Source organism: Podarcis cretensis, assembly GCF_951804945.1.
Source record: "Podarcis cretensis genome assembly, chromosome: 2".
Lineage (NCBI taxonomy): Eukaryota > Metazoa > Chordata > Lepidosauria > Squamata > Lacertidae > Podarcis > Podarcis cretensis.
The window spans coordinates 38,763,045-38,776,991 of NC_137171.1; the positions used below are offsets into that span (position 1 = coordinate 38,763,045).

Genomic DNA, 13,947 nt, shown 5'->3' on the forward strand with positions numbered 1-13,947 from the left:
AGATTATTTGCATATTTTTATTCATAATGAGCAAAGCTTATAAAATTTGCATAAACCTTGTGGCCGTCAAGTCATAGTTCTTGGACATTTCAAAACTCTCTATGCCTCTGTTAATGCAATTTGCAGGCACTCCCTTCCTAAATACCTTTAATTAGAAATCAGTTCAAGTGATTTAAGTGGAACATCATTTCATGTAAGTATGCTTTAGGGAACATGTTCTAAAACTGGTGATATTTGTAATAATTCTGGAGGTGGCTAACAATTGACAGTGGTTTTAATCTTAAGGCTTAGAAATGTGGTCTTTCCTTGCAAACAAATACTCCCTGTGGAAACAAATATTATCCTGGTTATTTGTATTTTATGCAGCTTTTTATATCTTAAAACTAACTACATTAAAGAGTTTTGAATCCCCAGAAGATCAGAATTGTGACACAATCTCTCAAATAAAGAGATAGTATTAAATTGCCCCAGTTTGGGGGGGGGGCGGAATGAAAGAAATGGAAAGCTGTGAATGGGGCAGGATGATCAGCGATTTCCTACGCAATGGAGGGTATGTTGGTGGTTCACTGGAGAAAGCATTTAGAAGCAGTCCTGCCCTAACCACTCATTTCTTTTCTCTGTGGACAGTATTCAACTAAATCTTGTGCTAGCACAAGGGGATTTCACCTCGTTTCTTTCCCCCACATGCACCCCATGCCATCCCAAAATCCCTGAAGGATAGAGAAGAAACCCCAGAACAGATTTAGAGGGCATGCAAGCGGAAGATGGGGAGAACATTTCATTGCACAGGGTGAAATCCTTGTCCTGACCTTAGCACTATGCTTCACTTGAGCTCCACCTTAGCACTATGTTGAATACAACTCAACACCTGCTAGATCAGTCAAGAACATAGCTCCCATTCCTGCAATCTTAAAAAATGTTATCCTAACCAGAGAGATTATCCCAATTTTTTCCCATAACTAGTTTTGGCAGGAGGGTTACTTTCCATTCTCCCTAAACATGTCAAAATTATTAACCCAATCTTTCCATCCATTCTTCTTTCTGTAGTAGTTCTTTTCAAATGAGTTTCTAAAGAAGCAAACCTCTTCTTAATCTGGCAAGTCCCTGGTTCACACATGATCTATAATGATGGTAGTGTCCTGGCTGGGTATTAAAAAAACCTTTCTCCTGTCTACACACTTAAGTCTTCATGCAGCGAGAAGGTGACTAGCTACAGAATTCTGGCAAACTCAAGAGAATCAGTGACTGATGAGTGCCATCTCCACTAAGGAGGCGTTGTTAGGAATAGGTTGCAAGAAGTATTTGGGGAGAGTACTACCAGAAATAACACACACAGAAGCCCTAGCAAATGGTACAATTAAGGCAATGTGAACACATGATGTGGACAATGCAGATGAGTGCACTAGCTCTGAAGTTACTTGTTCTTTCCAGGCTTCTGAAATGTGCATGTGTCTGCATATAAACAACTTTCTACACTTTATACATTTGCCTTCCATTTGCTGTAAGATGACTGAAACAGTGGTGAAGGGAAGGGGTGGAGCAAGTAGTGCTAGAATGCTCATCCTACTGCCCTCCCTATTATTCTTAAATTGACCAGACTTTAAAATATACTTTGGACTAGAGAAGTAGTTTCTTCAGTTCCAAAGTAGTAACGAGAGAAGAGCTAGAAGTTAAAATGTGAGACATAGGGACAAGACCTGGAAGGTGGGGATGGTTCTGTACATCCATCACAAATTAAGGAAGAGGCTTGTCCTTTTTCATACTCCATTCTATCCTTTCCCCTTATTTGGAATCTCAAAAGGCAGACCAGGGCAGTGCTACTCAAAGTGGTGGTCCATGGATTTGTGCTCGTCTGCAAACCATCAGCTGCTGGTCCACAACAACTCCACCACAGCCCAAGCTGGGAGGGATGTTTCAGGGACCAAATATGGTACCAGTTCCTGGCACATCAGTGGGGTGGGAATTGCTGGTCCACCACATCAAACAGTTTGAGAAACACTGGACTAGGGAATGCTTTCAGGACAGCTATTTTTCTGCTGTCTGAATACTTAGCTTTCAATACTACTCATGAAACAAATCATCAGAGCTTGTGAAGAATTTCTGTAAAGGGGAACAGTATAGTCTGGCATTACATTTAATATAGAGATAGTGTTCTTCATTGTGCCTTTTGGTTGAAGATCTTTAGGTTATACTACTGATATTTATTCCCAGCTCATCCATAACTAGGACAGCTACATGTACTATTTTTGTTAATCAATACGAGATTCTCTTAGCAAAATTCGTACACTGTGGTTTAAAAGAGGTCCTTCCTTCTCCTGCATAGCAAAGTGTTTTATTGAACTATGTGCTGCTTCAAAACCCAACCCTCTAGAGTAGATTTTCTGGGGGAATGAAGGAAGGCTTGAATAAAATCACATGTCTCTTCTGCCTACTGGAGAATCCTTTGAGAAGAGCTACAGTCATAGGATCTCTGGATTCAAGCTCTTTCTTAGATCTATAATGCCTTATTTGTCTTTGTCATCACTAACTCCCATTTTGCACCACTGAAAACATTAATTCTTGGGAAGCACAAAAGGAATTGTCTGCTTAGCCCTAGAGTTGCCCTCCAAAGGGGCCAGGCAGCAGAATGTATTGATGTCCAAGTGGCATCCTTCTAAATTATTGGTCCTAAAGCTAAATTCTAAACAGAAAATGTGGGAATAGTATGCACAGAAGACAGGTATGAATATGGGTTGGTTGTGCACAGCATTCTTTCTAGTCTCTTGGCTGGACTGTCTTTTTATTGATTTAATACCACTAATCTCCATGTCTACTGTTGGGAGGAGCAGAGATCAGTATGTAAATCAGTGCAGTTCCCATGTTGAATGTGAATATTGAGTACGTGTACTGCATCCAACAACCAGTACCCTACAACAAGGCCTTATTCTTCAAATGTGATCATTTTTGTTTGTTTGTTTCTCCCAATTTTTTCTGGAACAGAATACAATGATGGCATTCGTGTACCAGGTTCTGGTCTTGTAACAGCATCATTGTAGTTTCTGGGGAAGACAGAAAAGGCAACCCTGACCTGCAATAATGTTATCTGTGCACCAACCTGGTGCATAATGTGTGTATACAGAATCAAGGAACTGAACCCAATGTTTATTTCATATGTACTGCTTAAATCTGTAGACACAGGCCAAGTCACAAAAATCAGGTTAGACTTTTAATAAAATAGGTATGGAGGTTTTTTGAGTGGTTTTTTTTTTTTTAAGTAGAAGTGTTTTCTGTTCCAGGCATATCTAGAATTGCATTCAATTAGATAGGCTTCCCAGCTTTTCAGAATTAATAGCCCAATGTTGCAGGTGTATATGAGTTAATCCTCTTGTTCTTGCAGCATCAGAAATAGAGCCTTCATCTTCATTTCCTTGTGAAGTCACTTGGGAGGTATGAGGCTCTGGTGGTGTCACACAACAGTGTGATGTCAACGAAAGCTAGCAGAAATTACCTAACTAGTTTTAGTGTCATATATCCATAGACTTGGGTTTATTAATTGGGTCTTGTGGGGTTCCTCTGATTTGGGCCTTTCTGGTATTATCTGAACCACTAAGTTGCTGATACCATCTTTCCTGTTAGCATGCAGAAAGCAGTGAGGAAGATGCACTCCTGCAGTTGCTTTTAATCTACTGTTTAGATATGTCAGTGTAGAGTGGTATGATTGAGGCTTTGTGGTAAGCCATATGCCTTGAGCTTGTGCAAATGAAAAGTTTGAATTAGCTGCTATATATGTGCGTATGCATGTGTGTATGAAAGAACATGAGGGTAACAGAAGAGCAATACAGCAAAAACAACTTGAGGTTAAAATGCATGCCATGTTGGTTTAGTTGAATTTCTTGCTTACGTTAGATACTGAGATGCAGGGCCCAGGTGCTTAAGACCATACTGCACAATCCTATACATGTTGACTCAGAAGTAATTCCCATTGAGTTCCGTAGGGTTTACTCCCAGGTAAGTGGTTATGGGATTGTAGGCTAAATCTAGCAGGCAGATTTCTGAAGTGTCCAGTTGATTACTCTCCTGGAAATAAATCCCATCAATTCACTTCCTTGTTAAAGTGTGTTGGTATTAATGTGTCATATGCCAATCATTCCTATGCATTGCAAGGGGGTTGAACTAGATGATCCTCGTGGGTCACCCTGCAATTCTATAATTCTGTGATTGAATAACAGAAATGTTCATAAGCTGTTTTTAAAAACTTAGGTCAGTTCATCCCTTTGCTAACAAAGGAAGTACATTATTTTTAGAAATACTCAAATTTTGCATCAGAATTTTAATTCTGTTATTGAGTTAGGCAATTTAAATTCTTTTCCTCAATGTGTTAAAATAGATCAAGTTTAATCCAGACATTATTTCCATAACCTGTCTGTCTGCACAAAACATTTATTATTGAAGTTTGCTAAGTGGAATCTGTGCTATGGTGCCTCATTAATCTCCTTTACTTCTTCTCAAACTGGGGCTTCCTGCTTCCTTGACATGAAGACTGTTGCTGTGAGGAGATAGGAGGTATGAAAAACCAGACAGTCAGTAAACATGGGGTGTTCTCGGCGCACTTCATTGCAGAATACATGGTAGTAAAATGTTTGATAGGCTCAACTTTAAGTTCAACTGCAGCTTTAACTTGCCACTTGTTATAGTTGTGAGATACAGCAATGTATTTATGCTTAGGAAACTTACACACATTTATAGATGCTATATGTATTAGTATGCCAGCAGATTCTTCTTCTTTTTAAGCGAGGAGTTCCCCATTGCCCATTGGCTACAAAAAAAGCACATGTACCTACTAGTATCTGCAAGTATGTCCTTACTCTCCTGCATTCACACATTCGGGCTCACAGATACATGTGCATATGCTAGCATACTCCTATATGCACACTGATCTACACATTCTTTCTCATGCCCAGAATGTTTTCTCAGTTGCATGCAGACCTGCACATCTCCCTTCAGTAGGCAACAGTATGGGCTTGTTTTTGCTAGTTACTTTTGCTGGATTTTGTGACCCAGCTACATCACGTAGTGGTAATTCAAGCTACAGTCAAGGCTGTGTTCCTGCCCATTTTTATTGAACCGTGTACACATCCTATGCATGTTAGTGCTTCAGAATAATGAGGTGATATATTTTGACCCTTGACCTAGCAATATTATCAAAAATATGAATACATGGGAAATATTTTGCGGCTAGCCACCAGCATTAAAGGAAGGGGTTTTAGTATAATTGTAAAAACAAGAGCATTTGTAGACCAAAGAAGCTGTTTGTCAGATTCAGACTTGCTCAGTGGCTCAATTTGGTGTTAAGTTCAGAAGCCCTGTCCAATGACTAATCTATTGATATTGCAATATTAAATGTCATTGTGTATGTGAAATGTTTCATGTAGGGAAGAATATGTTACATTTTTTGGTTCTGGTTTATTTTGGATGCTTTCAATACAGTAATACATGTTCTCTTGCCGACAAGAGTGTTTTTTGTGTGTTTATCTCTCAGGTAAGCGCAGAGCACTGAAGTTGAATTTTGCAAACCCACCTTTCAAATCCACAGCGCGATTTACTTTGAACCCTGGAGTTCCTTTTCAGAATCCACACATGTGAGTATAAAGCCAGAAATTCCACCAGATGGAACCATTTTGAAGTAGGAAGATAAAGCACTTTCCTTTGTCACACAAATTTTGTAGGCAGTTCAAAAGATAAAATTGTAGTCTGGACTGAGACGTAGGATGTTCTGTTTATGTAACATTTTCTCATGTATTTTTGGAACTTCAAATAAGCTGTTTTACCTAAAGGCTTAAAGTAAGACTACTCCTTTGAACTGTACCAAAAAAAAAAAAAGTCCTGTCATTTGCTGGCAAGTCATCTCCATATGGCAGAGGTAGCTTACCTGTAGTCCTCCAGATATTATTGAACTACAAATTCCCATCAGCCCTAATGAGCGTGACCAAATGTGGCCCCACGCTGCCAACCACAGTTTAGCCACTCCTGCCTTATGGTTAATCTCACTCACGGACTGCTTAAACCTATGCCTGCTGCTTTTCAAGTTTGCAAAGTTTTTATTCCTGTATTTGATTTTAAGATATTTGTGTGAGACATCTTAGTTTTAAAATTGAGGGGATTCTTTTTTTTAGAAATCTAAGAGGTGGTGAGAAGTTACTAGAACCCTGTAAGTCTCCAAGAAAGGTGTTACGGACAGCCTTATATACAGATTCAGTGTAAATTGGAGTATCCAACAATTGGTTGTTTAATGCAGCAGAATGTCTCTTGAAATACAAGCCTTGTGTCCTCAGATCCACCAATCTGGACTGATGGGTAACTTCTCAGGCTGTGCAGTCAGCATCTCCTTTATATTGCCTTGTGAGGTTTTTGAAGTCCGGCAGAGTAAAAATCCTCAGAGCCTTGTGCCTGTCATTCCTCCAGTTGCTTGTACTTCCTTTGGACAATTCTGCCATGTATGTGTGTCTGTATGTTGCGGCTTTGTTCATATAGCTCAGAGCTTTCTATTTCCTATGAATATATCCGTTTCATTTCCTTATTTAGAAACTCTTCCTTGTTTTGATTCTAAAGCTATCCAGGTAATTATAGATGGACTTTGGAAAAGTATTCCTGTTACTTATAAGGTCAGTTCTGAAAACCAGAAGATGCAGATATTTCAGTAGACATTCTTCTAAGATGTCCAGTTTCTCATCCAAAAAGAAGCGAAGCAAGGTTCAGCCTGCAGAGTTCTGGCATCCAGCAGTACCACCATTTATAAAATGCCATATTAATTTAAGGACTTAGGACTTACTCCCCATGTTAGAATATATAAGCTAGCTGGACACAATCTTTTTACAATAACCTCATAGGTCCTTTCTCTATGTAGTGGTTCTGCACAACTTTTGTCTTTCAACTTTTTCTCTTTGATAGATTTCACCTTCGTAAGACCTTTATTCTTAGTAAGTTAACTCATCACCTTCTAGTGACTTTCTTTAGTAGTGATATTTTTCATCCAGTGACTTTCTGAACAGGAATTTCTGTAGATAATAGCTGTTCTTGTCTGGCAGTTCTTCTTGCATCTAATAATAAAATCCCTAATTTCAGGCTCATCAGGCAGCTGGTGGTATTGCTTTGAACTTAAGACTATTTTGATAAAGTAGGTTGGACAAGGGGAGAAATAAGTTTTTTCTGCAACAGCCAGCTTCCCAAATATTGTGTTAGGGTTTTTTCTAGACCACCCACTGTATAGATAAATATATCTTACATTTTATACTGAACATCATCAATAATCTGTTTTGAGAATACACTTGTTATGTAGTCTGTGAAAGGAAGTCTGTTTCTTTTATAAAATTTGTGTTGGGTAGTTCTTTTGAAATAGGAAAGGCTTGTTTTATCCATTTGTCCCCCTCACCTTTACAAACTCCTCATTTAGTATTTAGGCTGCAATCCTGTACCTGCTTACCTGGGAACAAGCCCCACTGAAGTCAGTGGGACTTACTTCTGAGTAGTCTTGTCTAGCATTGCACTGCGAGTGTTCAGTGGTTAATTTTTTTATCTTATGTCTCAGATTTATGAAGGTTTTCTTAGGAGCTGGTATGTTAACAAGTAAGGGTCATAACATTCAAAAAAATCTTAAATTCTTTTTGAAAATCTTTTGCTAATGTGGGTTTTTCTAATATGTCATTCTTCTTCCAGACACCTTTTCTTGTGTTGGATATTTACTTTGTTACATAGTATGGAAGTCCATATGTGCTGTGAATGAGGCAATTTGCTGTTATTGGATTAAATCTTGTTTTCCAGTCATTGTAGATAGTGCTTCGTTAGTTTGTTACTATTCTTTATTCTATGAGTTGGTTGTTATTCTTCATTCTGTATAAAAGAGCAGCCTGTGTTGATTAGATTTTGGGGATATAGTTTGTCATCCCATTCATCTAGATGGGTAATGCTGAAATTTCAGAGAGGATATTTTCTTCTGTGGAGGCTAGGCATTTGGGCTTAGTTTTGAAGGCTTTATCATATTTTTCTAAATGATTGAAAATGTTGGACTATTTGCTTGATCTTTGTGTCCTTAAAGCTAATGGCAGTCATTGGTTATACTGCTCCTTACCCACATTTAATTGCCCCTTAGGCATACTTTGTTGGGTTCACAAGTTGTGTTCAGGGGCTTCAGTGATGGAATTTTTAGATAAAAAATTGCAGCTTTTATTACAGGCAGGTTGAGGAAAGGAGAGCTCTTCATTCCAAGATTTTCTCTGTCCAGAATTCAACTGCCTCCCAGAAAACAGCTATGGAGGAGATTACCAAAACACATTGTTCAGGTGAAAAGTGGTTTCAGAAGGGGATAAATATACTTGGTGATAAGTATCAATATGTGCTTGCAGGCTTCTCTGTTTATAAGGAAGAACTGGTTTTAGCATAATGTTAGCTTTCTTTCTGTAGAATTTGTGGTTGGCTACTTTATTCAAGGTGAAGCTGCCTGGTTTGTTCTGCAGCTATATGTAAATTAGGCATAAAGCTTTGCGGAAAACTGCTGCCAGTGTGCCCACCAACAGGTTAGAGTTTATTCACACTTTATTGCACCGTCTTGTGCCTTCTCCTGTCACCTTGGCTAGTTAAGGAGCAGAGTTCTTTATGTGTGCTGTAAAAGTTGCTTTATGTGCTAACATTGTGGTTAAAATGATGTTACATACATGCAATTGTAATATGTCTGTATTGGTCCTATAATTTTAACTTGATAAATTTAAGACTAGTTACTCTGACTTGATGTTTTTATGGTGTGTCTAGGTCCTCTCCAAAGGCTGAATTAGATCTCCTGAATTAGCAGTTACCTCAGATGCCACATGTATATAAAGGCAACAACTTATTTGCGCCTGTTTGTGCGCATGCGCATCAAATTGACCTGGAAGTGGCTGGAAAAGGAGGCTTAATGGGGCAGAGTGGGCTTATGTGTGCTCCACCATCGTGCACAGTAACCTGGCACGCAACCCCCACACAAATCGGGGGTTGCCTGTAATTCTTTCTTCTGTGTAGTATAGATTGACAGAGATTCTCATTTTGTGTTTTGTAAACAGTGTAGTACTTCATTTTCATAGTTTCACCATAGAATATTAACATAGCAACAACTTCCACAGTGGGAAGGTTCACATGAGTCCTATGATAGATCAGTATTGTTACTACTCGCTCTTCCATTTCACCCTCCTTTTTTCTACCTCTGGCTTGGCTTCTTCTGATTTGGATGGATTAGGGTCAGATTTTTCCCTAGATTGATTGTAGATTATTCTGAAAGTTTGCTGAGGTGGTAGATATACAGTCCTCCATGCACATGAGTCTGTTGCTTAATTCTAGGTAAACTATACAGTAAGATACAGAATGCGCAATAACATCTGTAGACCTTAGGGGCTGTTCTGGTACTGTGGTGATTTATGTTTGACTCACAATTGTTGCAGCCCTGGTTGGGTATTTATATCATCTATGGAGCCCTGTTAATGAGTCCTGGAGGCTGCTATAGTGAACCACATTGAGACTAGAAATATTTCATGTTCCTTGGTGCTTTGCTGCCATATTGCAAAAGATCAGACATAAGAGTTTCCACTTCCCAAAGGCACAACTGGGATATACAACACTTTGCCAGAACAGCAGCAGGTATGCTTCTTCCCTGTTGCAGTGCAGCTGTGTTTGTTGCACAGTGGCTGCAGAGAGTGAGTGGGGAAAGCATGTACATACATGGCTTTCTTGAAAGTAAAAGGCCAGGTAAGAGTTTTTCCCAAGCTGGTTCTGCCCTGTTTACTGAGGTTTAGCTGCTTCAGCTAAAGCAGATTGGTAAGCTCTGGCATTCATTGGGGTGGAATCTACACACAGGTTAAAAACGTTGTGAAAATGCTTTTTCTAAAATCGTTTTGAAAAATGCATGGAATTTGCTATAGCTCACAGTTGGCTTCTAGTGTCACAATTGTTTATTGCACTTTACAACACATTCAAAACGTTTTGTTTGCAGCTGTATAGCTAAGTCCTCCAGATCTCTAGATTGTATTTCTTTGCAAGAAGTGAGATACAAACAGATACTTTCAAGCTGACCATCACCTTGTTACATTTCATCAGAAAGAATTCTGCTTAATTCTTGAACCCCAATAGTTCACAGTTCCTGCTAAGTCTTTTACACGGCACTTTTCTTGCTATACACTATAAAACTGACAGCATTGAGGGGAAGTGAATATGGCTGGAGAGCTCGAAAGGGGTTTGCAAGTGATCCAGATCAACATCTTTACTACGTTCATAAGTCATTAGTTTCTCTTTGAATACAGAATTGTTGAGGCCATCCAGGTTACATAGATGAGTTGCATGTAGAAGAATAAGTTACTGCAGTTGGAGCATGGCTTCCTAAGATAGGCACTAAGATCCAAAGTACACACTTCAAAACTTGATGAAGTTGAACCAAAGTTCTTGATTCTGAAGGCTGCAGCATGGACAGATTCTCAAATGGATGGCATTGTGTTAAATCTTCAGGTCTTAAAAAGACGAAATAAAATCGGAGCAAGGGAGATTTGGCCATAATTAAATCATTTCTGCTGGAACATGACTTTAATCCTGAAGTACCTAATGATTCTGTGCATCTAGAATAGAAGAGGAAGTACTAGACTGGCAAGTTCCCCCTAAGCTTTCTTCAGAGTACCTTTGTTGAACAGCCCCAGAATATTTTAAAACTCTAGCTGGAGAACTGGGCCCCCCCATGTCCTTTTCATGCAGCTTCAAACTTCCCCTCAAGGGTTGGGGCAGGCACCTTCCAACTCAGGTTTTTCTTTTTCCTTGACGAAGGTTCAGGATTTAGAAAAGTAAAATCTATGCAGAGAGAATTAATTCCAGTACTTTTTTTTTTGACAAGAATTATAGAATTATTATATTTGAGTAAAGACTGTCTCCATGCCAACCATTACAATTCGCTATATTTCACAATAGAGATCGCCGGAATGATTATCAGATATGGTGAGCTCATCTCCACTGTCTTAGACAAGGTTCCTTATCATTTTACTCTTCCGAAGGATGCTTTCATATACACGTTGCTTTAGGAACAGTGATACAACCCTCGCAGTTGCCTAAGGCATTATTTATCCTGTGTATCTCACCTTAGATCCTTGAAGAAGATGCCTTAAGGACTTCGTTTCTTCTCTTACTTTTTTGAATTTCTAGGAAGGGTCATTGTATCCACCCCCCATTCCTATTGGAAACCTCAACACTACTGAGAGATCAGAATAATTTACTTTCTCTCTTCTTATTTGTGAGCCTCTGGTTGGATTTTCCTTTTTTGTGGGGGGCAGGAATCCTAAGAAGCAGATCAGAGAAGCAGCATGGCAGATCTCTGTGTCCCCCTCTCTGTCTCTCCTTAATTAGCAGAGGACTCAAGGAGATTTTGATGCATCCCTTTTCCTAACAGTCTTGACTTGACCGTTGGTTTTTATGTATGTAAACATACTGAATCTTCCTCCCCTGTTTGTCCTGCCCCTGCAAAGGGGTAGGTTTTGTTAGTGTTAGAAGAGGAGATTTCTTACCTGGAAATACTTGTGAGAGATTCGGATCCAGAAACTTCCTTGTTCCTCACACAATCACAGAGTGGACAGTGAAAGCTAGCTTCTAGCTCTTCCGGTTTCTTAGGGAAGAATTCAGTTCACTCCAATCTAAATAAGTAGGGTAATAGTTACTTCTCCTGATTGGTGGATCCAAGACACAAGCACTAGTTTTCAGGTAAGAAATTTACCTTTATCAAAACAATATGATGAAGCAATGTAGTGGTAAACAATGTAGCAAATTGTGACAAAGAAGGTCAGTGGCACTAATTAGTTGATTTTAGCTAGCAATTTAATTGCAGGTATGTAGTTCATAGGACAAAAGGAAATACTGCATCTGAAATTAAGGCTGGCATGCTATTCCTAAATGGTCTTGCTTGGAGGTAAGCCCCATTTATTTCCGAGGGATTTACTCTCAAGTAAGGTGGCAGCGGATTATAGCCTTCCATGGCTTTCATGCATTAGTATGAGTGGTTCAAAAAGGCTTTAAATGAACTGCCACACACTTTGCTTTTTTTCCTTTTTCCAAAAAGAGAGGTATAGACTAGCCCTTAACAAGGAACTGAAATGTGCTCATTTTGTATATAAAAGGCAGTCTGTCTTTTCAGTTACTATGTGTGTATGTGTTATTGTGTCATGTGATAACAGCACTGTGTTTTCCTGTCATTTTTACAACTCTTTCCTGGCTGAAGTGATACACAAGCAACAATGGGTAGTAATCACATTGCCCCGTTCACTTTCAAAAGGAGAGAAGCGGAGATGATCGTGAAACTTTCCAGCAGGCTACAGTAAGCGTAACTGTCTGTTAGCCCCATTGTCAGATATTTTCATAACAGAAAAAGCAAAAGAAAGAAAAAGGCATGAACACCAATATAGATCCTTGCAGAAATTTGTCATATTATGAGTGAATTAATATATATATATTTAAATTATTAAATACTTTCAACATATATTTCATTATTATTGTTTAAAGCTTATTGCTGCATTCGTATTAGCAATTTCCAATGTTCTGTCCCAGCTGACTGTCATTGACTCTAGAAAGACAGTGTATTTTTTTAAAAGAGTACTGGTATTCAGAGGGTAACTCAGTATTAGTTTACAAAAATCTCTCCTTTTAAAACCATAAATATTTAATTCTCAAGCATGGTTGACCATAATGGATGGAGTTGATGCAGGTGTTATAAGGTTGTTGCATATTGTCTCCAAAAAGCCTTCACTGATAGAACAGCTCTAAAACCTGTGAATCAGGTTGTCTTTTGTGAAGTATTATTTCATTTTTGTAGCTGCCATACTTCCAACACCTATTGATCTGTAAAACAGCCCCCCCCCCAAACAATTAATGGACCAGTGAAAATGAAACGTATGCTTCTGGTGAAGTAAGCCTGAGGCACAATTGAGGTAGAATCTACACACTTATAAAAACCGTTCTGGAAATGCTTTTTTAAAAGTGTTTTTTTAAAAAAATACATTGAATTTTCCATAAGGCTCGTCATCACCAACTAGTGTCACATTGTATATTGCACTTAAAACACACTTAAAATGTTTTATTTGCAGCTGTATAGATGAGTCCCAAGGCAACTGAAGAGTTGCTGTCCATTGCACGGGTGTTAGATTTTGTTCTGAATTTTCTTAATTTATAAGTAATTCATATTGGCTTTGAGTACTTCTAAAACATTTTAACATAACATTATAGCGAGTCGTGGAGGATACGGAAACATTCTGAGAAAATCAAATATTTTCATCAATTTGGCGCAGTTCATCAGGTCCAAATTTCTGAGTCAGGCAATGCAGTACATTTCTGGGTAACTAAAATGGTGTGACCTTAAAGCTGCTCCCCCAAACAATGCAAATAACTGTGCTAGTTCCATGTTTACCCTTCCAGGAGAATAAAGAGTCTTCTCTAAGGTCCCCTGCCTCATACTCACTGACAAGAAATAGTTAAACTTGTAATTTAGGAAATTAAACCAATCCTCATATAAAGGAAATTGTATTTTTATACCATATTTTAGATCGGACTTAAAACTCCATAAAAAGTTATAATAAGAGAATCTATTTCCTTAAAATATTTTTTGCTGAATGTGAAATTGTAACTTAGTGGTTTGGGGTAGAAGACTGCAGGCCTCTGGGGGACTACTTTGTTATTTTCCTTAGACTCCATGAACTGGAGACAGGTATAAAAGACATAAACTTATAATTGAAGTGTGTTAAGTCCAGGAATTTGCCTTTAAGTTTTGGAACTGAAAAGAGCCTCTAGTGCTTCCTTACAAAAATATACTTTGTCATACATCATTCCCCCCCCCCCCAGCTTGGTTTCCACAGGGATCATTTTGTTGCAACAGTTGCAACAGTTGAAAGCCAGTCTTTGTCAATCTACTTCACATCACCCAGGGAT

General features: G+C 38.7%; 1 protein-coding gene across 17 annotated transcripts in view; it reads left to right on the top strand.

Annotated features, from left to right (window-relative positions):
• Positions 1-13,947, top strand: part of MAP2K4 (mitogen-activated protein kinase kinase 4) — a 47,772-nt gene that overhangs the window by 13,516 nt on the left and 20,309 nt on the right. For 9 of the 17 annotated variants that reach the window (XM_079966087.1, XM_079966079.1, XM_079966088.1 and 6 more), the window contains 3 exons: positions 4,519-4,542; positions 5,519-5,618; positions 12,248-12,343. In XM_079966087.1, the coding sequence (XP_079822213.1) occupies positions 4,519-4,542; positions 5,519-5,618; positions 12,248-12,343 (220 nt within the window). The remainder of the gene's footprint in view (positions 1-4,518; positions 4,543-5,518; positions 5,619-12,247; positions 12,344-13,947) is intronic. The other 8 variants (XM_079966090.1, XM_079966091.1, XM_079966083.1 and 5 more) reach the window with 3 other exon arrangements.